The 26355-nt window shown below is 38.1% G+C and overlaps 1 protein-coding gene and 1 long non-coding RNA gene across 9 annotated transcripts in view; one reads left to right on the plus strand and one right to left on the minus strand.

Moving 5' to 3' along the window:
- The window catches only part of LOC127661424 (uncharacterized), a 359800-nt gene that overhangs the window by 307645 nt on the left and 25800 nt on the right, over positions 1-26355 (plus strand). The gene's annotated exons all lie outside the window — the stretch shown is intronic.
- LOC127661407 (kinesin-like protein KIFC3) overlaps positions 1-26355 on the minus strand; it is a 57127-nt gene that overhangs the window by 7866 nt on the left and 22906 nt on the right. For 5 of the 8 annotated variants that reach the window (XM_052152091.1, XM_052152090.1, XM_052152088.1 and 2 more), the window contains exons 2-13: positions 17474-17591; positions 16111-16256; positions 8703-8883; positions 7982-8118; positions 7717-7782; positions 7005-7136; positions 5642-5923; positions 3896-4069; positions 1408-1555; positions 1181-1311; positions 975-1086; positions 1-113 (exon numbers count right to left, since the gene is read on the minus strand). In XM_052152091.1, the coding sequence (XP_052008051.1) occupies positions 1-113; positions 975-1086; positions 1181-1311; positions 1408-1555; positions 3896-4069; positions 5642-5923; positions 7005-7136; positions 7717-7782; positions 7982-8118; positions 8703-8883; positions 16111-16256; positions 17474-17555 (1704 nt within the window). In that variant the 5' untranslated portion in view covers positions 17556-17591. Of the gene's footprint in view, positions 114-974; positions 1087-1180; positions 1312-1407; positions 1556-3895; positions 4070-5641; positions 5924-7004; positions 7137-7716; positions 7783-7981; positions 8119-8702; positions 8884-16110; positions 16257-17226; positions 17403-17473; positions 17592-26355 lie in introns of those variants that run through there. The other 3 variants (XM_052152093.1, XM_052152094.1, XM_052152096.1) reach the window with 2 other exon arrangements.

Consider the following 26355-nt stretch of genomic DNA (forward strand, 5'->3'; position numbering starts at 1 on the left):
CAGGTAGAGAACAGCATCATTATCAGTGTCAAAGGTCACTAGGTTTTTGGTGTCAGCAGCATCTGTTTCTCCAGGGCATTTGGGGCGTACTCGGCACAACACACGAATGTTGCCTGAAAAACAACAAATTGCATTGAAAGTAACAAAATATAGTTGTGTAAACAGCCGTATTATAGAATGTAGCGACTAATTTTACAGTATTGACTCAAACCAGACTTTTACAAAACATTTTCAAAAAGGAAATTTAAGTGGTGCTTGTCTGTGCAAAATTCACCACCTCAATGTCTAGGTGTAGCTATGTGGTGGCTAAGGTGTTCTGAGTGGTTGTTAGCATGTTACTACATGGGTTGTTTACTGGCCCAAGTTACAAGAGCCCACCACAATTATTTATATTTTGGTCCCTAGGTATGGCTTGGGTCACTCCTTCAATTACTATGTTTACATGAACACCAGAAAGCGGCGTACTGTGAGAAAGCAGCTTTAAGGTTTACATGCACTCTATAAGCGGCATACACTTTACTCCTGTATACATGCGGCTCGGTCAGTAAGCGGTTTTCTCCACAGTAACGTAATTTCCATGCGTCGCTTGTGTATAGAACAAACATGGGATTCGAGGAAGCTTTTTTTTATTCTCCGTTGCTTCACTTTATCTCTAGATATTACAGAGTAATTGCTGTATTTGTTTCCTTAACTTTCCATCACGACCTGCAGCGTAACTGCAGTGCAATAGTGGGGTTTTCCTCTTATGTAAAACTCTGGGATTCCCCCAATGTACAAGCGCATATACGCAAACGTGAGGGACAGTCAATATTTTACATTGGTGTGTATAAATGGGTATGTGCTTTTCTCACTGTACTCCCTGAAATGTTGAATTCTTTCCACTTTGTTGACGTTGTTGGGCTCTATCTTATGACGTTTGTTATCCGGTCGGTTCACGAATCTGCACACTCCTCAAAAATGCTGTGTTGTCTCACCTTTGAGGCGCACCAGTTCATTGTGGCATTTCTTCCTCAGGTTTATCTCTCTCTTGTATTTTCTCAGCAATTCTTGGTTTGCACTGCTCACCTCTCCAATCACCTGACAGATCTCCAATAATACACAACAGCCCACTTAGTATTTGTGCTTTGGTCAGGCTCTATATGTATTTGGAGGGGTTTCCATTGGTTTGTATTCATCTCACCTCCTGCTTTGCCTCTGAAATGGCTTTCTCCAGCATGTACGGGAAGTCCTGCACCTGTCTCTTCAGGCAGTTGTAGTCACAGGTGAGGGTTCTCAGGGCTGGCTGCAGGGTCAGGAGGTTCATCCGCACTCCTGCACGCGCACGCACACACAGGATTAGAGACAAACAGGCATTCACATTCATATATACAGTATACATGTACACTGTACAAACACAAGCAGTCTCACCAGCTAGGTTCTCATGAACGGCCTTCATCTCACTCTCTGCTCTGATGAAAGCTTCTTCGATCACTCTGTTCTTCTCCTCCTCTAGACTCTGCATCTCTGCCTCAAGATGACCCTGAGCTCTCTCCATCTCACCCTCATACACCACGATCTAACACACAGATATAAATAACTATGTGTACAGACTCATAACAAATCTGACCCTGTGGTCCACTAGAGACTTACATTAAATGAATGCATTTACATGCACAATCTTGCATCAATTATGCTTAATAAGCAGACAATTTGTAAGGTCATTTAAATGCCCTCTATTTTTTTCGCAGGGAAATTTCATAAATGGAAATTTCAATGAATGTCTTTGAATTGTTCTTGCAAGTTTTAGAAATGACCCATTTGTTTCTAGTTGTTCATGTGCTGTAAATGCAAAGATCATAAAAAAACATTCATTTGTGACGAACAAGGTTTATCCACTGACAAACCAGTTAACCCAGCATGTCATAGACAAAATAGTTACAATAAACAAATGCTGACCTAAACTCAAAACGCAACACTAAATAATCACGAAGACAGATTTGCACTTATAACATTAGATATGAACACAGAGACATCTTTCCTAAAGCAGGGTCTGCTTTCTGTCTTAACATCTGATTTCCTGTGAGCAATACCTCCAAATTTATTCTACATAACTAAGAAAAAAATACTCTTGCTATAACAATTCAAGAGCAAATCGTTAATAGAAACTGAATTGAGTAAAAAGCTTTTAAAAAGTGACATACTGCTTGTCAGGATAAATTATTAATTTGATTGTAAAAACATACATTTTACACAGCTGCCCAGCTATCCCTTTGATAAGGCACCAAATTTTAACTATTTATATTTTAAATAATGTCAATTTAATTAAACTCTGATGCCTTGTTAAATATATAAAAAATAAAAACTTAGAGCCCAATATTTGGATACTGTCTACAGCCAACCAGTATTGATCAATTGTTAGACTGACAGTGATGCATTCAGTTAAGTGAAAGGAGAACGCAAAATGAATTGGTTCCTGGGAAGGGCCTTGGGTGGGGGAAAATTGGTCTGAATCCACTCAAGAAGGGCAGATGGGGTCACAAACAATACGGTACCCACAATCCACAATATAGTCCACAAAGGGAGTCATGTCAACTATTTCACAGTAGATTATGGCAGTGTTTCCCAACCAGGGGTATGTAGGCAGGTTCCAGGAGGTACGTGAAAAGATTTCTTAACCTATAAAGTGCTTTGACCTCTGTTTTTGTTTTGAATGTTTAATTAGAGGCTTATTCCATGAATGCCGGGTTTTTCTTTTATGAAAAAGCAGCTATAATGAACAAACATTTATTGTTCATTTGACTTGTGTCATTATTACTGAATATTATTACTGTATCAAAACACTGTGCAAAATAAACACTGAACTGAGATGACTGGATTTTTTTTCCAATTTGTATAATAAACTTTAGAAATCCCAGACATGTTGACCGGCACCAAAATTTCTTAGTGGAAACTCTGACATATATTACACTCTCTTCCAAAATAACCTAAACAATGAAAAACTAATGATAAAATTGTTTGTGCTAAAGTTAAAAAGTTCCCCTGTAATTGTGAGTTTCATGGCTTATATGGCCTGGTTTCGTTTTTGTTGTTGTTGATGAATAAACATTATAACCAGCAACTTCCTCTTTTAATTTTGTACATCAGGGATATTACAACATTAATGATAATGTTAAATAATATTTAGCCTTTGGTTACATTTTTGGTGTTGTGTTGATAAAGTGGTACTTGAGCCCTACTGATGGTGCTCTGGTGATACTTAAGGTTAAAAAAAAAAAAAAAAAAAGAAACAACATAAAATTTAATTGGAAAACACTGGATTACTGGGTCACACCATGGCAATTAAAAGCAATGACCCTTGGGATTAGTGAGCTAGTAACTCTGCAAAGTTTCAGGATTTCAAAGGTCAAAAATGAGCATTAGCAAGCACGAACCACTGAAATAAATCTACATACAACTTCTGACCAGAACTTAAAATGGGATGTGCCAAACATTAAAGTAAATGAGATTCTTTAATAAGCCCTGTAATCTGATCCCCCAAGACATTTTTGACCTCTGACCCCTGTCAGCTGCAGAGTAAACTGGCTGACCTTGGAGAGCCTGGGGGTGACTTCTATGTTACCCCCACCCACCGCCTTGGAGAGCAGACCGTAGAGACGGCTGTGATCCGTTCTTTGCTGCAATGCAAGTGAAGAGAGAGCTGTTAACCTGCTCTTCCACAATGACATTTGACAATGAGGTCAAACCTCTTGGGAGCTAAAGGACATTAGCGTCATCTAAACAAATATAAACAGCCTACCACACTTTCCACAAACAGGGGCCAGATCTCAGTACAACCCTGAGAAGTGTTACCACTAGTTATCTCAGGAAAGCATGACCTTAAGACTAAATATTTATCACCAAGGACGTGTGCTGATACCTGCTGGCGTAACTGGCTGCTGGTCCTCTGGGACTCATTGAGCTGCTGTTCTAACTCTCTAAGGAGCTGCCTCTGCACACCCAACTGCTCCTGAAGTTCCTGGTTACGGGCCTGAGCCTCCATTAAAGCCTGCTTACACTGAGCCGACTCCACCTCAACTGTCTTGGTCACATACTGCAGGGAGAGTGAGAAATGGAGACAAATTGCTTAGCTTTATTTCCAGATATTCCAGAGTTGTTGCTTTGTTTGTTTCCTTAATTTTCCATCGCAAACTGCAGGGGAATTGCACTGCAATAGTGGGGTTTTCCTCTAACGTAAAAATCTGGGATTCCCCCAGTCGATATTTTACATTGTCGTGTATAAATGAGTACAGTTTATATTATTTGTGCTTTTCCCACTGTACTACCAGAAAGGTTTAATTATTTTTGCTGTGTTGAATTGGGCTCCATCCTATGACGTTTGTTATTCGGTGTGTTCACACACATGTGCACTCTCCAAACACCCATCAGAACGCTGTGTTTATATTGCCACATTAAGCCACGTTCTTGAGGATAAACCTAGGTGTTCAACCACTTTCTTTTAATCTCTTATGCGACGCAAGGAAAATGGCGTTCTCGTTTACATGACGTTTCAGAATGCCACTTATGTGTTTACCCCATGTGTGTTCAACCGCTTCTCTTAATCCCTTAATTACGTAAGGAAAATGCCGTTCACGTTTACATGACATTTCAGAATTCCACTTTCTGCAAAAACTCTGGAATAAACAGTTCTCTTAAGTGCATGTAAACATGCTCATTGATGTATGTTACACATACATGAGCGTTATGAGAGAATCTTTTTCACAGTGGCTCACATGTGAACTTGTTTGAGCCCTGAAAGCAACACAAGTTCTCACATGAACACGGGTCTTCTTTTGTGTTCTGCCTAAGAAAGAAAGTCATGCAGGAGAGAAAACTTGTATTTTTATAAACTACATTTTTAGATGAAGAATTCCTTTTAACTTGAAATATAAAGCATTTCATTTTTAAATCAGTTAACACATGTATCCACTTTAAATTTATTCTGTTTCATTCTGTTCTGTCTGACAAAGAACGGACACAATCGGAACGGAGGGCCAGCAGAGGTGTCTGTGCTCAACTAACAACAATCCTGCAACCCCAGCTCTTGTTTAACAGTTAATGATGGGCTAAAGCCACATTAAAAGCCAAAATTAGGCCTTTTGATCTAAAGGAGAATTTAAGAAAAAATAAGCAAATGTTCAGTCTTTGTAAGGTGGAAATAATTTATAATTTAATCAAAGACAGACATATCATATTGTAATTCGTATTGCCTTTTTAGAGAAACTAAAAAAAGGCATTAAAACTGAATGCACAATAATTAAAAAAATGATATTACCTGCATTATTTTGAGTCATTTTGACCCACAAAGACATTTTGTGTTTCTGTACTCCATTCTAAATTGTTTCAGCTTTCTAACAATATCATTTATTTATTTCTACTCCAAACCATTGAGAGATAATTTAAATGTTGTCTGATATAATCAACTTTATTTTGTTCCTTTTTACTTTAGTGAAAAGTTGACAGAATAGGTCACAAATATTAAGAAACAAATATTATCAAATTCAAATTTAGAGGTTAATCACACCAACTTCAAAATAAAAACTGAGACTAGTTGCGATTAATCGTTTTAATCTACTGCCAGCCCTAGGTAAAATATCTCTGTATGCTCTAAATCTGCAGTTCTCACCTTGACCTGTGGAGGCAGTGCAGCATGGCGAGACAGCGCCTCCTCAGCATCATGAAGTCGTGAGGCCAGCTGCTCCTCACTCTGACTCCTGTTCTGTGAGACCTCCTCCAGCTGCTGCTGCAGATCCTGTCTGCACTGTGCAGCCTCCTCTATCTGCTGCTGCAGCTGTACCATCACACCTGTCCTCTCCTGCACCTGCAGCTCCAGTGCAGCCAGTCGCTGTTCCTGCTCGCGGCACTCCTCCTCCTTATGACACAGCTCACCACGCAGAGTCTCCACATCCTAAGAGAGACATAAATGGATGGATGATTACATAAATATGGACAATGAACAGCTGACTAAGGAGGTGTTGGGAATTCACTAAGAACAAATTCCACCATCTATTTGCACACACTGCCTGTGCTGGTTTAGCTGGTTTTTTAAGCAATATATAGAGAATGTAGCAGAACACTCTGCCAGGACTGTAAAGCATCACTGTCTACTGTGATCCAGACACCCGAATCATCTCTTTAACATGCCGAAAGTAAAAAAAAAGCTAAATCAATATTTGGTGTGCCCACCTTTGCCTTCAAAACATCACCAATTTTTCTAGGTACACCTGGACACAGTTTTACTTGGTTGTTGGCAGATAAGATGTTCCTCCCCTTTTCTATCCAATTTGGAATGCCCAACTACCTATGGGCTCTAAATCCTTGTGGTGGCGTAGTGACTCACCTCAATCAGAGATCGAGAACCACATTATAGTGACCACAAGGAGGTTGACCCATGTGGCTCTAACCTCCCTAGTAACTGGTACAATTTGGTTGCTTAGGAGACCTGACTGGAGTCACTCAGCACACCCTGGATTCGAACTTCGTGACTCCAGGGGTGGTAGCGTCAATACATGCTGCGCTACCCAGGCCTCCTGTTCCAAGATTCTTGGAGAATTTGCCACAGTTCTTCTATCTATTTAGGCTGTCTTAATTGCTTCTGTATCTTCATGTAAACCCAAACTGAGTCTGTTCAGTAGAGGGCTCTGCCGTCTGTTGAAGGGCTCCCTATTCTTTGATTCTGTTTGCAAAATAAATGTTTGGGAGTCTAAAATGTATAATTCCTATTGACACACTGAAGATGAAGATATAAATAAACATCCTAAGACAAATGTTGTTGTGAAACATCTTGTGTACATAAGAAATTTGCACAGTACTTATACTGTGTGTGTGTGTAATATATGTGTGTGTGTGTACACATACATACATACACACAGTATATCAAATGACTGATAAAAGCACAATGCTTTGTGTGTTCAATTATCCGGCCATATGGGAGTTTTCTCTGTGTAATAGTGTATAAATGTGAGTGTGTTTCTGGTTTCAGAATATACCCGGCTGTGTGAGCAATGGGCAGTCGAGCAGGTGTTCTGGGGCTGCTGGGTGTGAATGGCCCTCAGCTCCTGTTTGAGCCGCTGGTTTTCACTCTCCAGCACCTCGAGCTGTTTCTCCAGATCTGTCGCCCCCTACACACACACACACACACACACACACACACACACACACACAGTTATTCAGATAAAGACATAATATAGACTTCTATTGTTTTCATTTAAAGGTAATTATTATGACTAGCCATAACCCAATACATAAAAGAAAATCTTTTGCATTTTTAGATATATATAAAAAAAAAAAAAAAAAAAACTTCCCAAAATGTATGAATAGTTTTTCCAAATGAGGACATCCCCAGATGTCTCCAAAGGGAGGTTTTGTCTTATTTAGCGGTCCTCTGGGGACAAGTTTGCCCCCAAAGTAATCCCACACGTCTCAAATTTGAGATGTGTGCCTGTTGTAAATCTTACAGAGCTGAAGGATTACATTCCTCTCCTATCAACAAAATTAGTTCAGCACTTCCTTCAATCACAAAACTAAACCAGGTCAGCATCAACCTGCTGGAAGAGTTCTTCTTTAAAACTCTTGAAATACGTTTTTAGAAAGTCTGTTTTTAGCCCACCAAGATCAGGTGATTTACACAATGGCACCAACTGTAACAACTCTCCCTGTTCCTGTTAATTCCTCTCTATTCTTGTTTCTTTAGTCTCTCACCAGCTCAGAGCGCAGTCTCTCCACCTCCTGCGTCTGATCCACTAGTTTCTCCTCCAGCTCCTTGACCTAAAAATCCACAAACCAACCCAAGATTAAATCCACTCACAAAAAATGAGTAGTCTTACAAACCCACCCTCATGAGGTATTGATGAACTTATCTAACAGGACAAAAACAATGAATATCAATAAACAAAAGGTCATAATTCATGGCCAGCAATGAAAGTAAATGATCTGGCTGAAAGATTTGAGCAGGTGTGTAACATACCTGTGTGCGTAGCCCTATAATGAGAGTGAGTTCTTCCCCCTCGTCTTTTTGCAGTTGTTCCTGTGAGTGAACCTTCACTTGTACAGCGCTTGGAGAATCCACAGTCCTTTGTGTCAAAGCTCTAGAGCCCCTCACACCTATACATACACACAGGCAACATTTTCTAATTTTCAGACCACAAGAGATAAGGCCAGAAAAATACTCTATGCAAGTACGCAAACGCACATTTGAATGCTTGGTGAACACATTGTAAGTGTGCAGTCCTGTTGTAGAAATGTAACATGAACTCTTGTGTTACTGTGGCAGTAACACATTTTTGTACACCAGGGGGCGATAAAGTTACCTTCAAAATGTCTGTGAAATTAACCCAAATGTGTTGCTATTCAAGTAGCTAGCTCTAAAAAAGTCAACAGTGTAAATACCTTTAACTAACTTGCTCAACAAGATTCTGCAAAAGAGTTGACCTAGACAGTAGTTAACCTATACTAGAAAACTAACTGTATAAAAAGAAACTTAACACATATCTGCTACAGCACCTCCTGGCACCAACGTTGAAAATGCAATGCATATTTGCATTTTGAAACGTTTCATATTGCATCAACAGCCTGCATAACTAGAAACGTTTGCGTTCACATACTTATGGGTCGGGCCTTAGGTTTATACAACAAATACATTTCAAACTTTATATTTCAGAATCTTGAAATAGTTTTTTCTCGGTCACCTGTAGGGGACACAGCTTGGTTGAAGTCCTGCAGTCTGGACTGCTCTTGAGGTTCTAAGCTAATGGATGGATGTTCTTGGTTATGGTGGTCGTGTGTCTGCAGGCGTTGTACTAGGAGTCTTTTAGCTGCGTCTTCGCTGTGCAAGCGTGCCTGGAACTCACAAACTCTTTCTTGCAGCGTCTGCACAAAATTACAAATGAAACCATTAAACCATGCCTGTCTGTGCTACATCACATTATACAGCATGATCTGTTTACTAAAGCAGCTAGGCAGGAAGAACGTTTAAAAGGAAATTAAAGAGAAATCTGAAAATGAAACTAATAGGACAGTTACTAAGAAATTCTTTTTAGAAGTCATTTTCAGAAGAAAATGATTTTGTCCTTTATACTATTTAACATTATATAATTTAAAATGGGTGTCAGAGGCGGTCAAGCTCCAAAAATGAGAAGAAAAAAAAAAAAATCACCATAAAAGGTTTTGGCATAGAGTGCAAGTGCGTCGTGCCAGGTTTAACATAATTTACATTAAATTATCTTGTCCTCATGACCAATCAGCATGGACATTAAACCAGTTGCATTATGGCATATATTTGCATGTATACAAAATGTGTTTTTTTTTGCTAATAGTACTGTTCATCGCATGGCTGTTTTGGAATATATCGCACGAGTTGCATGGACTAGATTTATGGTGCTTTTTGTCATTTCAGAGCATGACTAACTTTCATTGTATGGCAAAGAACAGATTTGCCACCTGTCCTGTAGCAGATCATGTAACCAGATCGTCCTGTATTTTGGCCAAAATTACGACGTCTCATACGGGATGCCTATGTCCTGTATTCAAAGGCAAGTTAAGCTCAATCGACAGCATTTGTGACAGTGCTGATTACCACAGAAATTTATATTGACTTGTTCCTGGTTCACAGATAAAAAAAAAACAGAAGCAAAACATTGCAGTTACAGTGAGGCATTTACAATGGAAGTGAATGGGGGAAATCAGTAAACATACAAATACTCATGGTTTCAAAAGTATAGCCACACATAAATGTGTGTAAACATGAAAAGTGTGATAAAATTGACAACTAACCTTGTCTGTGTAAAGTTATATCCAGTTTACAAAATTTGTTGCCATGACAATGTAACACTGTAAACCCTAAAATGACTATTCAAACAACTTTACAGCTCAATTAATAAATTAGTTTTATCAGAAGAATGAATTTCTGTGCTTTCAAAAATGATAAGCTTCACATTTCTTCCTTTAAACCCTTCAAAAAATAGCATTGTAAGTGCCTCACTGTGGGATAAGATTTCTTTGGTTTTTGGTTGTCCACATTATGCCACAAAGTTGAATACCTTTAACGAGCAAGCTTTTTCATACCGAGAGATACGCACCCTTACACAAACCTAAAATTCTGACAAATGTTGTTTTTTTTTCACATGCAAATGAACTTGTGATTTGCCACAGATTACAGCCAGAAGTTTGCATTCACTGCCAGTGGTGAACCTGCAGCAAGCCTTTGGTAACAGTGTACAATTTGCCACTACTGGCAAACACGTCTGTGGCAAACCTGTGGCAACATTGAAGAATTTGCCGCAAAAGCTTATTTGCATGTGAAAATAACGAGTGGCACATTTGCAACAAGTTTGCCACAGGGGCCAGAACTACCAATTTTTTAAACAGAAGATGGCAAACATCACACATTTCCCTCTTGAATTTTGTCTTCAGGAACCCAAATGGCTACACAAACACTATTAGAAACATTTAAGCAAACAGGATGTAACTAATCTATACAGACTATTTAATATAGCAGAATAGTACACAATTTGCCAACATGATGCCGGAATGATGGAAAGTAGCTTACAGCTAAAGAACAAAGAAAGATTCATAGGTTACATAGGCAAATTACATAAGCAGATGTCCAGGAACAGGACAGAGCAACCTTCTGTACAGATGAAATGGTGAGAGCGGAGCATAGAGAAACAGAAGTGATAGAGGACGAGATAGTGAGAGAGACATCAAAGCAATGAGATCAGTGACATAACATTGATAGATGACCCATGGCAATACAACAGATCTTCTGAAAGCACAAATCAAACATGGACAATCGGACAGTACTGCCATTTCTCTACTCACAAAAAACGTGCACATACCAACCCGATAAGATGATGTTATTTTTCAGATTGTGGATTGGAAAATCTGCCGACCTGAATTCCTGCATTTTAAAAGGCTTGAATTATGACTACAGGAGAGCATTTCATCTTAACAGGTAAAACTGTCCACTGGGTCAACATGGATAGATCTAGCACTGGACATACAAAGCTACACCAGGTCTAAACTATTGTCTGTATTGAGAAACGCTGTCAATGCATTGAAATGCAGCAGGCCTCCCACTGAACAAACCGTTGATAATTCAGAACATTCACAGCCAATCAGATCTCACCTGTACACATGGAATTCAGAAAAGACTGGAAACTCCTGCCTGAGACCCCAACACACGCGCGCACGCATGCACGCACGCACGCACACACTTCTCTCACGGCCTTACAGAGAGATGTTTACCCAGCCTGGGAGATCAAAGGGAAGAGGGCTGTCCTCCTAACATATCACTAGCTAATAGTGGAACTTATGTAACTCCTATTGTTACATTCAGTACAATGGATGGCATGACACAGGCTATATGTTAGGTATATCTTCAAACGGCAAAATCAACCCTACTATTTATAGCCTAACTAGTAGGTTGTGACTTTGCGACTCACAAATGGGTCACAGGTCTGTTGTGATAAGGTTGTGGACAGTAGGTAAAAACAATGCTGACTGCAAATAATAAAATGCAATATCTTTTTTGTTGATGACATTATATCTACCATCAATTGGTTAAAACTAGATAAAAATGCCAACAGGGATAGATTGCGTGACATGCCCTCATCCTCCAAAATCATAATCAAATTTATGCAAGATAAAATAAAAATAAAAAGAATACAGAAATAAAATGATGTAGTACAATCAGTAAGTTCAACACAATGCTAAGTGAATAAATGCACAGTTAAACAGATGTGTTTTCAGTCTGGATTTGAATGTAGCTATTGTTGGAGCACACTCAAACTCTTCTGGAAGCTGGTTCCAGCTGCGGGTGGCATAATAGCCAAACACTGTCTCACCTTGTTTTGAGTGAACCATCTGTATGTCTAACGGACTTGATTCTAATGATTTGAGAGGTCTGTTTATATTCAACAGGCATATCTGAATTTATTTTCATTTAGTGCCTTTGCAATTGAGCGATTTATAAATGAGTAAAAGTACTTTAAAACACATTCTAAATGTATCTGGAAGCCAGTGTAAAGACTTGAGGACTGGAGGAATATGCTCAGATCTTTTGGTTCGGGTGAGAATCCTGGCAGCGGCATTCTGAATGAACTGCGGGTGTCTAATGGTCTTTTTGGTAAGGCCGGTGAGGAGTCCATTGCAGTAGACCACCCAACTGGTGATGATTGCATGAACAAATTTCTTGCCTGGATACAAAACATCTCATTCTCGCTATATTTGTTTTTAGATAATAGTAGGCTGATTTATTTATTGCTTTGATGTGATTACTGAAACTAAGGTCTGACTCCAAAACTACACCAAGATTCCTTAATTGATTTTATGCCTTTACACCCTTGGAGTCAAGATATGTGATCACATTGGGAATTTTCCTTTTGTTGCCAAATACAATGACCTCTGTCTCGTCGATGTTTAACTGAAGGAAGCTTTGGCACATCCAATTGTTCATTTCTTCAATGCAGTGAGTTTATGGGGATGTAGTCATTTGGCAATAGGACTAGATACATCTGGGTGTCGTCTGCAAATCTGTGGTACACAATTTGGTACTTTTTCATAATTAGGCCTAGTGGGAGCATATACAGGTTGAACAGGAGTGGTGCAAGAATTGAGCTTTGTGGGATTCCACACTTCATGGATGTTCACTCAGATTCATAGTTGCCTATTTTCACATAGTAACCCCTCCCTTCTAGATATGACCTGAACCAGCTGAGGATCGTCCCAGAGAGCCCTACCCAGTTTTCTAGTCTGTCTAAGAGAATGTTGTGGTCAACACAGTCTAAGGCAGCACTGAGCTCTAGTAATACCTGCACTGATATTTTGCCTGAATCAGTATTTAGCCGAATATCATGAAGGATCTTTATGGCTGGAAACCAGACTGGAAATTGTTCAAGCAGCCATTCGAGATTAAAAATTGTTCAGCTGATTGAAAACAACATTTTCAATGATTTTGGCTATGAAAGGAAGACTTGAACTTTGTCTGTAGTTGTTCAATGTTGAGGAAACGTGCCTGAAAGGAGTGACGCATTGACAATTTCTAACAGGTCCTTTTCCAGACAGTTAAACACATTTTTAAGCACATGGTTAGAAGAACGCTTAAATTATATTCAGAAAATGTAAAAATATAGTTTTACTTATCAGTCAGTGTCCACTTTAGTGACCCACCAAATAAAGGTCTCAACTTTTCATTTTAAGTATAAACACAAGAGAACTGTTTTTAAATCTGTTAGTGACTTGGAAATGAGATAAAGTATTCTGCCCTACAAAGGCAAAACGCCGTAACATCATGTTTGGTCAAAAATGAGTTAATGTCATTTTTGGGGTATTCAAGACCTCCTTTATCATGTGAATACATATCGTGAGTCAATTTGATTGTTTTAACGAGAAATTAAAGGGCTATGACAACCGTAACATCCAAAACCATACGAGAAACCATAGCAGAACGCCGTAACACTTGTTACGGCTCTTAGCCTTTGTTCTGGCACGCTGAAGTTGAGTTAAGGTGTTCTGACTTTGTTTCGACTGGCATCAAGAGAGAGTGATGTTACTGTGCTCTGGCTTTGTCATACTGTCAAAGATTACCGCTCTTTTATTGTCACCAAACCGCGTAACATACACACGACACATCTTTGAAATAAAGTGTAGACTGCCGACTGCTTGTTTGTATTATTACTCTGTGATAGCGATGTGATAGGGCGATGGTTCAGATCTGTCAATGTCAGTGACAGCCCGGAGCTAGCTAAATTTAATCTGTGTCACGTAAATTAGCGCTAACGTTGACGCTGACACTCGCCTCACATCAGATGCTGAAAACCAAATATTAAATACAGAGGCATCCTACCTTTCCATGCAATCCGATATAATCCATAGAAGATATAATCCATAGCAATGCACGTCATCTGCTGTATCCACAACAATCCATACGTGTTTGAGCCATATTTCCTTCTTGCAGGTGTTCACGTCAGATTTTACAGCTGGTTATCGCTAACGTCCGTACAAAGTAGGCTAACCTAAATAGTAAAAGTAATTCCAACTTTTTTCGGTATACTCTGTCTATATTATCTCAGAATTAAAAAGTAGTAATCCAAGTCGAAGTTCGTTGACTGAGCATCTTGAGCAGTTTGGTGGCCCTTAACCCTTTAACTGTCACCCCTCCCCTTTTTTAGCATAGACATGAAAATCACTATCCAAATTTAAATGGTTGTATTTCAAGAATGCTTTGTCATATATACCTATGGACAAGTTGTGTTCCAAATTTTAGGTTGATATCTCAAAAAATGAGCTTTCAGTAAGATTTTATTTGAGGCAGTAAAAAACTTGGAATGAGCAGTCTCTAATCTCTAATGTATTGGTCCAATGTTTAATTATTTATTACTCTATATCTTGCATTTAAATACATATACCTTTGTATTCAATTATAATTAAATTATCTTTATTGTGAAAATATTTATTGTATTTATTCATACTGTACATACTGTACTGCAAAGTAACTTATCTGTTATACGGTTTAACTTTGTTAGTGTTGCCGCACTATGCTGATCATTATAGCACTAAATAGGAACAACCAAAGGTCTTCTATATAATTTAAAACAAATACCATGATGACTAGACCTTGGTTAGGTGTTCTTATAATGGATGTAAGTATGGTGAACAGCAAGTAAATATTGATTATATGTCAGTTACGGCCTTTTGCCTTTGCATGACTCCTGATTTTTGGCACATGATACAAAGGCAGAGTACAGTAACTGCCAAACAAGGGTCAAAGGTCAATTTTGAGCTCAAGATTTTTTGCATACAAACATTTCTTCAGTATAGCAACTAGTTGTGAAATTTTGGGAGTCCTACCTATAATACTTTTGTCTGGACAATATAGAAACTTTAAAGTCATTTTTCTCAGTTTCACACTCTAGTGAGTTAAGGTCTTTTGCTTTTGCAGGGCAGTATTGGATGAGCAAATAGCAGCCAATTTAATAAACAAACTAATTGAAACGTGATTGGCACACGGATGAGGTAACCTTTACACTGAAACACATAGACCCTAGGGTAATTTACTTCAATCCTGAGCAACCAATTCAGCTGAGAAGCTCTAAAGCTGATACAATTGATTAAACACAGAACACAAAGGCAGTGCTGCCTAGCAGTGTCTTATTAACCCTTATTAAGCCAATTATGCAGAGAAGAGATCACACAGGCACAGCTAAAGAACAGTCACTAGACATACACAGAGAAACCAGTTCCATAAATGTAGTGAGCCAGTGAAGATTTATCGTTTCTGTGCCACTAGATTCATCAATCGGAATTTGCAAAATAAAGACTTCTCCAACAATATCCCCATTGGTTGGCCAATCAAACATTTCCATCCCAAACTCACACCATTTGTTGAGTTAATGTTGCTGCGTCAGGCTAAATGGGACACTCAAACAGAGCAATGTCTTGAAACACTTTTTTTGGGGAAAATCCACCAATCAATAACTTCCAACTCCCTACATATTATGCTGGGATAGATGAAAATATTTTACTACAAAAACACAGCAGGTGGCTAAGAATGTAATTTACATTCAAACAGATTAGTAAAGGGAATCCGATGGTGGATTACACTCATAAATAAAAACACCATAAAACGAGCAGAATTGTTCACCCAAAAATGAAAATTCTCTTATCAAAATATTTTTAGAAGAATATTTCAGCTTTGTAGGTCCATACAATGCAAGTGAATGGGTACCACAACTCTGAAGCTCCAAAATGCACATAAATACAGCATTAAAGTAATCCATAAAACTTCAGTAGTTAATTCTATATTGCCAGAAGTGATATGATTGTGTGGGTGAGAAACATATCAATAAGTCCTTTTTTTTTTTTTTTTACCATAAATCGCCATTTTCACATTCAGAATGGTAAAGTGTAGATTTATAGTAAAATGCATTGTATGGACCTACAGAGCTGCTACATTTAAAAAAATCTTAGTTGGTGTTCAGCTAAAGAAAGAAAGTCACACACATCTGGGATGGCATGAAGGTGAGTAAATGATGAGCGAATTTTCATTTTTAGGTGATCTATCCCTTTAAGGAATATTCATAAGGGGCAGGGTCATACCTGTATTAGCAGCTGCTGCTGCTGGTCAGAGCTAGGTGTTTTTGAGAGGTCAGAGGTCAAACAGTGGCGCTGAAGAACAGAGTCGGGTAACGAGAGGAAGGAGCTCTCCTCCTCACCATCACTCATCAGGATATCCAGGGAACTTGCTAAAGAAATGCATACCCACACACAAACAAATTAGGGAGAATTTCTGTGGAGGAACTCCATTGAACTAAAAAAAAAAAACAATTTAAAAAAAAAAAAAAAAAAAAATCCAACTAAGGATTAGTTTACTCAAGTGTCTTTACTCACCCTCATTTCATTTTAATCCTAAATAACTTGAAAAATCCTGGCCATTCCTCCATATTATATATATAAAAAGGGACTGGGGCTGGGGCTTATAATTTTTTTTTTATAAAAGTAGTCCATACTCGAGCGACCAGTATATTAATTTAAAGATTAACGGTTTGCTTTCTACGGAAGAAAGTCTAACAGGTTTGGAAGACATACTGGTGAGTAAATTATGACAATATTTATTTTCTGTGAACCATTTCTTTAAAACAAACACCTCTGCTCTCATGCATTCACACAACTGCATGTTAATGACATACTTCCTCAGCCTTGTCTTGATCTCAGTCTCATTCCCCCAATCCCCTAATCAACACATACAAGGTCCTCTGGACACCATGGAAACCAGTACAGACTGATAAGATACAAGATAACATTCTTCTGCAGTTGATATATTAACCTGTATCGGGATTTCGTAGTGGCCCTGAACCTTAAGAAAACAATGACTGACTGTCACACACACACGCGCACACACACACACACACACACACGATTAGCTGCCTCAAATTAGTACAGTTTACAACGACACAGTAGGTAGAGACGCTCGCTCTTTAAACAGTGTCAGACAGAAAGCATCACGGCAAAAAGCACAACAGCAGCATCCTCCATTCTACAACAACATTTCATTGATTTTCTCTTTGCCTTGTTCAGGCACTTACTATTTTGTAGGTCTGTCAAATTGCCCCATGCAGAACAGAATGGGACTCTTGAACACACTCAAACTAACACATACAATAGTGCTACTGTTTCAAGCCCTCCTCGTCTCTAAGGAGATTTACCCTTCTGTACCTGGGCAGAGAACATTTTGTTGTTTTCCATTCAGTCCAGAATTGTTTTTCTCTGTTGCTTGTTGTCAGTGAGAAAGAATTCATCCCTCGCTACTCGCTCTCAAAGACTGAGCCAGCGAAAGCAGACACACATGTACTCCGTTCATCTCGGTCTCTCTAGTTTCCTCTCATACACACAAACATTCAAACGATCCTCTGAAAAATGTTGCCACACCGGTTTTTAAGTCAAACCATGTGACAGTGCTTACCGTCCAATGAGAGGTCTTTGTTCCAGAGTTCCTGTAGGCAGGGGGTGTGGCCGACGTCCCAGGTCTTTCGTGTGCTGTACATGACCACAGGGCCGTGCAGACCGCACCGCTGGACCGGCTGTGGACAAACACTGAAGTTAATTTATTATAGTTGAAGTCAGAAGTTTAAAAACGGTACAGTACAAAAGTTTAAGGCACTGGTGAAAAATATTGCATCGTGAGGATGTCTTCAAAAATAATGTCACGAATAGTTTTCATTTATCAATTAATGTCATGCAATGTCCAGTAAACATAAAGCTAAAATCAATATTTGGTGTGACCATTTTTGCCTTCAAAACAGCACAAATACTCCTAGGTACTTCTGGACAGTTTTTCTTGGTTGTTGGCAGATAGGATGTTCCCAGCTTCTTGGAGAATTTGCCACAGATCTTCTATCTGTTTAGTCTGTTTCAATTGCTTTTATCTCTTCATTTAATCCTAGACTGACTCGATGTTCAGTGGGGGTCTGTGGGGGACATTCCATCTGTTGCAGGGCTCCCTGTTCTTTCTATTCTAATCTATTCCATTTACAAAAGTAATGTTTGGGAGTCTAACATTTATATTTCCTACTGACACACTAAAGCTGAAGATATACATAACTATCTTAAGATAAATGTTTTTGTGAAACATCTTGTGTGCCTAAAACCTTTGCACTGTACACTTAAAGTCATTAAAAGTCATTTTTTAACCACTACACAGATTTCATCTTAGCAAACTACACTTTGTGCATGACACGAGTAATTTTTCCAACAATTGTTTACAGACAGATTGTTTCACTTTTAATTGACGATCACAATTCCATTGGTCACAAGGTTACATAGAGTAAGTTTACTGTGCCTTTAAGCAGCTTGGAAAATTCCAGAAAATTATGCCAAATCTTAAGCCAATTAGCTGTCTGAGAGGCTTTTGGCCTTGCGCTTGTGGATGTATTTACAGGTCTACCTTCAAACTCAGAGCATCTTTGCTTGACATAATGCGAATAATCAGAGGAAATCAGCAAAGACCTCAGGAAAAAAATTGTGGACCTCCACAAGGTCTGGTTCATCCTTGGGAGCAATTTCCAAATGCCTGAAGGTGCCACATTAATCTGTACAAACAATAGTACATAAGTATAAACACAATGAGACCACACAGCCATCATACTTCTCAGGAAGGAGACGCATTCTGTCTCCTAGAGATGAAAATAGTTTGGTGTATAAAGTGCAAATCAATCCCAGAACAACAGCATAGGACCTTGTGAAGATGCTGGAGGAAACAGGTAGACAAGTATCTATATCCACAGTAAAATGAGTCCTATATTAACATAACCTTAAAGGATGCTCAGCAAGGAAGAAGCCACTGCTCCAAAACCACCATAAAAAAGCCAGACTACAGTTTGCAAGTGGACATGGTGACAAATAACTTTTTGGAGTGGCAATCACAAAGCCTTGACCTCAATCCGAAATTTGTGGGCAGAACTGAAAAAGCATGTGCAAGAATCGAGGCCTACAAACCTGTCTCAGTTACACCATTTCTGTCTGTGAGAAGCTTTTGGAAGGCTACCCAAAAAGTTTAACCCAAGTTAAACAATTTAAAGGCAATGCTACCAAATACTAACAAAGTGGATGTAAACTTCTGACCCACTGGGAATGTGATGAAAGAAATAAAACCTGAAATAAATTATTCTCTCCACGATTATTCTGATATTTCACATTCTTAAAATAAAGTAGTGATCCATACTGACCTTAGACAGGGAATGTTTTCTATTATTAAATGTCAGGAATTGTGAAAAACTGAGTTTAAATGTATTTGGCTAAGGTGTATGTAAACTTCTGACTTCAACTGTACCTTTTCATAAGGCTGTGTGACAAAAAGCTGTGGAATTTATGACAGACACACAGCTACTGTTTGAGCCGCAACATTCAAAATAGCCATTTATATGAATTTACAAATCAGTGTAAATCTTGATTCTTATGTTTAATACTAGATAAATCTGTTTTAAAAATGGTAGGGCTATGCAATTATTCCAATTACAATTGGAGTACAATTCAAGCTTGAAGTACATGTAACATGTGTTTATGAATCACATCAGCGAGGGCCAGTCAGCGGAGCTCCAGCTGTACAAACTCACGCCTTTAACAATCCTCGCAAGCAGCGCAGCCACATTGGATGCATTCTTGACAACTGGACAAAGTACAACAGAATTCAGCGGTCTCCAGACATGATTTTCAAAGTTTAAAGGAATAGTGCACCCAAAAATGAAAATTATTTTATAATTTACTCACCCTTATGCCATCCCAGATGTGTATGACTTAATTTCTTCTGCTGAACACAAATTAAGATTTTTAGAAGAATATTTCAGTTCTGTAGGTCCATACAATGCAAGTGAATGGGTGCCAAAATTTTGAAGCTCCAAAAAGCAAATAAAGGCAGCATAGAAGTAATCTATATGACTCCAGTGGTTTAATCCAATTCACTCATTGTATGGACCAAAAGAGCTGAGAAATTCTTCTACAAATATTTTGCGTGTGTGTAAATGATGGATGTAAATGAGAGAATTTAAATTTTTGGGTGAACTATCCCTTTAAACTACATTTAAATTAACACAGCAACTTAAAAATGCAGCATTTATGAAGACATTCAAACAAGTTAAGATGATCCAAAAGCATTAATCTGACATATGTAATAGATCAACAATTAAAGAAATAGCACAGATGGAAGGGCAAGAACGAGTCAGACTGACAAACTCAGTTGCAAAATGGATTGCTGTGAACTGTAGCCTTCAATGATATGGAAATAAAACAAATTAACTTCTAAAGCCATTTTTGTATTGTCAAATTAATGCTTTACTCATCTGCAATGTATTTAAATCTGAATATATTTTTTATGATTTCCTGTTTCAGTGGCACTCCCAAAATTAAAGGCTTATAACTCGACAAAAATAAACAAAAAACAAGGAGGGGCAAGTATTTGGTATAATTTCAAAGAAAACTTTTCAAAGTTTTTTTATGATATAGATTAAGATAAGTGCTTAGACACTCAGCCCAAGAAACTACTGGAAAAACAAAAAAAAAACAAAAAAAAAACAAAGCCAAATTATGATTATTTTTTTTTCTGATTCTATATTATATAAGGTAAATAAGGTAGCTGAGGCAGTTTGATCCAGTAAAGCTAACGTGTTTGTAGCCAGACTGCAAGATGCTGTGCACACATTGTGCTTCATGTGGGTTATCTACGTTTAACCGGTCCTGCTCAACCCGCTATGAACGCGAACCGGCATCTCAGGCATGGGAGGCATGTGCGCTAATGAGGAGGCTAATGGCTACAGCCTCTAGCGTCAGTCGCTAGTGCGCCTCTTGAGGCCAGAGGAGGGAGTTTTACACTGCACAGCTACCTACCAGCTGGCTACCGTTACACTCACTCCCATCCGGGTCACGGCACCACTGTAACTGGTCCTGATCAACCTGCTCTGAACTGTATCAGTAAGAATTTGTAATAAATTCTTGTGGGCCCATCAGAGCTTAAAGGGTTATATAAATAATCTTTATTTGGGAAACTTTCTCAGAAAGTATTTAATATTTGATTAATCACCATGTCATGTAAATAATGTCATGTAACAGCACTAATTTATAGATACTTCCAGTCATGGATGCTGATTTGTCAGCACAGTATTCCAGTCATGCTAAAATACATGACACAGTGACATATGACGAGAAACACCAATTTACAGAGCTACTGTGTATATTAAGGTGCAGTGCCCATAAAGGCCAACTATTAACCATAGCTTACATTTCAGGGACTATACATTGTAGCGGAAGGAGGGGACTTAATGATTTTGCTTAATTAAATATTAAGCACATACATTTTCATAAACTTTTTTTTAACATATTAACCATTTGTAAAAGCACACATTTTTATGAGGCGCTTATGTGACATTATCATGGAAGGGGTTAAAGTTTTAGCCATCTTAAGTGACTTAATTTACTACAACACATAAAAAGAGTTGAAAAACAGTTTAAATCTCTGCTCAGTGACTATATTTCCCATTTTTCCTGTGCATTCATGGTTATCCTCAAAGGACCAATCAAAAGACATGGCAATGATCACAGTCAGTGTTCTGACTAATCAGATTACAGCTCAGTTGCCATGGTTTAAATTGACAGGTGAGGATTACAGTCCGTGCAGACAGACAACACACGAACGTGGACACTGTTAAGTGACTATTAATGGTCTTTGGAGTTTCTTCTACAAACAGACCCCATTTGCTCACAAATACAAGCAGAAAATGGAGAGGATGGGACTTTTCACTATCACTAGTCTTCTGATAATCCATTTAATTTAGCAGAGAAAGCACAGACACACCATAAAAATACTATTGGTGTTATTTGTATAAAACACACATGCAGTATTGTCTTAGGCAAGTGAAATATCTCCAGGCTACATTTCACCCAAAGATCAACAAAAACAAAAATTGGAAATCAAAGCCGTTTACTACAAGATGTCTTGCATTATGACTTCAGTAATAAAAATTGTTGAGTCTGTAAAGTATTAATTGGGAGGATTGGGCTTAATTATTTTTATATAATATTGTCATAAGAAAAAAAAAAACTTTTGAATTTAGGGTGAAATATGACATCTATTTGATGAGTCTGATATTTTTATGGATTACAATAATATGTACAGTGAAAAATGATAAACTATAAAAATGGAACACTTCTGATTTGTCAGCAAATGTCAAAGCACATGTTCAGTTTTGGTCAATGCCTACATGCATTGTAAAGTACAGCTTCTAAACTTTCAAACGATACCTATTTTGTGTTGGTCAAGATGCCATTTTTAATTCTCTTGGGCCCATCCGAGATTAAAGGGTTAAATTATTAAATAATACAGTATATATATATATATATATATATATATATATATATATATATATATATATATACACACATACACACACCCACCCACCCCGGATTGTAATAAGGAAGATTCCTGAGAAATGCATGGTTGTAGTACCACCTGTTTACTCCAGGGGGCAGTAATTGAAATTTCAGCTGTGTAGCAATGCGCAGTTTACACAGTGAAGAAAACAAGCAGACAGCACAAAACAGACATTCGTTACATTCTTGCGTTCAAAACATTTGATGGAGCGCAAATCCGAACTAAGAGATCTCAAGATGTGTTCCAAGTATTCAACTATATTTAACTTGACATAGTGACCTAAACATTTTACCTGAGCCGCTACACAAGCATGTCTGACGCAGGTGTAGATTGACAGGTCCTTAAACAAGCCATCACATAATAAATCTCCAACTGATCGACAACAACTCTTGTGAAATGGATTGCTGTGAACTGTATGCCAATGATTGACTTATGATCAATAACATTGATCATGTAGATTTACACTCTACAATATCAGGAAGATAAGACCCTTCCTCTCTGTACATGCCACACAACTGCTCGTTCAGTCCCTTGTCATAACTAGACTGGACTACTATAACGCTCTCATTGCAGGCCTTCCTGCATGTGCTATTAGACCTCTCCAAATGATCCAGAATGCAGCAGCACGTCTGGTCTTTAATGAGCCTAAGAGAGCACATGTTACACCACTCTTTGTCGCTCTCCACTGGCTGCCGGTTGATGCACGTATTAAATTCAAGGCCCTGATGCTGGCATACAAAACAGTCACTGGGTCTGCTCCAGCATACCTAAAAACATTTATGCAGAGCTGCGTTCCCACCAGAAGCCTGCGGTCGGCTAAGGAACGTCGCCTTGTCGTACCAAAACAAAGAGGCACCAAAACACTTTCCTGGGCTTTCAGTTTCATCATACCATGGTGGTGGAATGACCTTCCCAACTCAATCCGGGAAGCTAACTCACTCTCTATCTTCAAAAAACGGCTAAAAACACATCTTTTCCAAAAGCACTTAACCGGTCAATAAAAAAAAAAAAAAAAAAAAATATATATATATATGTGCATTTCTTGTTGCACTTAAATCTGTTTTGTATACTATTCTGATGATAGTGAAACTTTGTAATATGGCACTTTTTGTACCACTGTCTCCCTAAGATGATTCGCTGATGTTTTTTCCTCTTTTGTAAGTCGCTTTGGATAAAAGCGTCTGCCAAATGTACAAATGTAAATGTAAATGTAATGTAACATGGTAGTAAATAACATTGTATTCTAAAGCCGCTTTTTGTATTATCAATGATTAACTCTTCTGCCAGAAGAATGTAATGCATTTTAATTATCTGTATGCATGTGTGTGTGTGTATGTATATATATATATATATATATATATATATATATATATATATATATATATATATATATATATATATATATATATATACACACACATACATACATACATACATACATACACACACACAGTAGGCTTTATATATATCTATATAAAAGCCTACTGTTGAAAATTAACAAGTATGTTAACACTTTCTGGTTGTCAAACATTAGTGAAAAATGTCCATATGTGATGAGCAACACCTGCGGTGACTCTGCAAGACACTTGTGCGAACTGACTTCACATATCCGTAATTGCATCAAAAGTAATTGCAAAATGGCTCAGAAAAGTCCTGAAATAAAAGTACAGAGAAATCTTTTTGCATATGCCACTTGGTCCAATGCTGCATGTGAAATACGTAGTTTATTATTTTGTGTGGCATAAGTGTCCAAATACTTTTTGGGACCATTGTATTACACATGATTTGAAATAAGCAAAAGTCTAAAGAGTCAAATCTTTATGCAAATGAATGTTCTATTAACCCCCTTTAACACCTTTGAGACAAAAACTTTCCATTGGATAATTATTCCTCATTTTAACAGTTAATAATCTAAAACGGAAAATGAAGTTTAAGTTATAAACACAAATGTACTGTACTTTTAGAAGGCTCTTAATGTTCTGTTGAGATACAAATACAAATCTACCCTTTGAGCTTCTCAATTAATTATTATTTGTATTTTTTCCTAATTTATTGACCACCAGAGGGAGCAGCAAGAACAAACAACAGCCCAAGTGATTCTCCTTATCCGAGTCACTCTTTACCAACCTTTTGAATTTGATCAAACATAAACACCAATTATCCAGAAGTCACAGTATACACCAAAACATTATGACATCTGAATTACCCAAGAGCGCTTCTCTCTCCCTCCTCCCCTAAGGTCAAGTTACACTCTCTCATCAGTAAAACAAAACTCAGGCTGATGTTTCCGCAGAGCACTAGGTGGTCTCATGGGAGGATTTCACACAACAGACTAATCAACAGCTTCTGTCCCCTGATGAAATACCACACCACAGATATTCATTTCATTGCTCATTTGTGCATAATCTATAGAGGCTTCTATATAAAGTGATAGTAGTTAATGACTTGACCTCTTAAAAAAAACATTACGTTGTAACTCATTGTTTAAGTAAGAAAAAAAAAAGGTTAAAGTTTTACCATCCATCCCCATCATACAGACATGAACATAGAATGTGTGTGAATCTCATTAGCCTAGTTCTGCCTCGTCCTTGCCCCCTCCCTCTCTCTCCCTCTCTCTCTCTCTCTCTCTCTCTCTCTCTCTCTCTCTCTCTCTCTCTCTCCCTCTCTCCCTCCCTCTCCCCAGTGTCTCGTATCCTATTTATGCTCCACTACCCATATCTACCAGCAGACAAAAACCATGCATGAAATATCCAATCTAAAAAAAAAAGATTTCACTTGATCTCAAAAACAGTATAGATGCACCAGTCTTAACCTTATTTATTTTTTTTGTCAGTTTGAATGATCCCAAGACCCTTTAAATATCTCCAAAAACATTCTCAACAAAAAGGAAGTATCAGGTTCATATTGCATTAGTTTTTGAGAATGTTTTATATGTATATAATCACGATGAAAATGGCAGATTATCAGTTCATAAACACTTTTCGGCCTGTTCTTTGCGCAATGCTATCTTATGACATCAAAACACTTTTACTATATTGCATGACTTGTAAGGTGATTACAAGGCAGTGGCGGGCCATGCATTAAAATTCTAGGCCTTCAGTGTGATTCATGTCATTAAGAAATCAATGTTTTCTATGTGGACAGATTTGTATGTAATTTGACAAAATGCCAATGTGGTGGTGCATTACAGCACCGTATGTATGTGTCTGATTTTTTTAATTGATGTACTAAAAAAAATATCACTATTTTAACTATGAACTGAAAAGCCAAACTCACATGAGTGTACACAGTTAGTTTCTGCTGACAAAGACCTTTTTATACTAGTCTATGGCATAAAGTATTAATCAGCCAATGCATGCATGCACGCAGTCTGTCGCCAATGAGTAGAAATATGAATCCTGTGGTCAAACAGTCTGTCGCTGTCTGTCTGATTTCCCTGTATCATTCATCTGTAGTCACCCCCTGAGCATCTCACCATCTGTCTGTCTGTCAGTCTGACTGACTCTCTCTCCCCTCATTTCTGCATGGCTTTGTCGAAACCACAGTAAAAACACAAGACAATGAGAGGAACGCATAAAACCGCTGTTTTATGAATATGACCATGAAACATTCATCTCAATACAGTTATGACAGCTTCCACCATCCCCCATTAAAAGAGAGTAAAATCACCCACTCCCTCCATCTCCGATCCTGTAAATCCCTTCATATCTCTCCAGCACAAACATCTGTCTGCACTGGACACATAACAGAAAAACACTGCATGCAGCGGCCAGTGTCCAACTCAAAACACAAAAGATCTATGCATTTGTGTGTTTCAAGAGAATACGGTGTTAAATATTAGATAAAAATAAAACAATTTAGGAGATGCAGTGCTCACTTAACAGACAGGATTGAGATGAATTTCTGCTGCACCTAAAAATATAAAA

The sequence above is a fragment of the Xyrauchen texanus genome, chromosome 21 (genome assembly GCF_025860055.1).
Source record: "Xyrauchen texanus isolate HMW12.3.18 chromosome 21, RBS_HiC_50CHRs, whole genome shotgun sequence".
Taxonomy (NCBI): Eukaryota; Metazoa; Chordata; class Actinopteri; order Cypriniformes; family Catostomidae; genus Xyrauchen; species Xyrauchen texanus.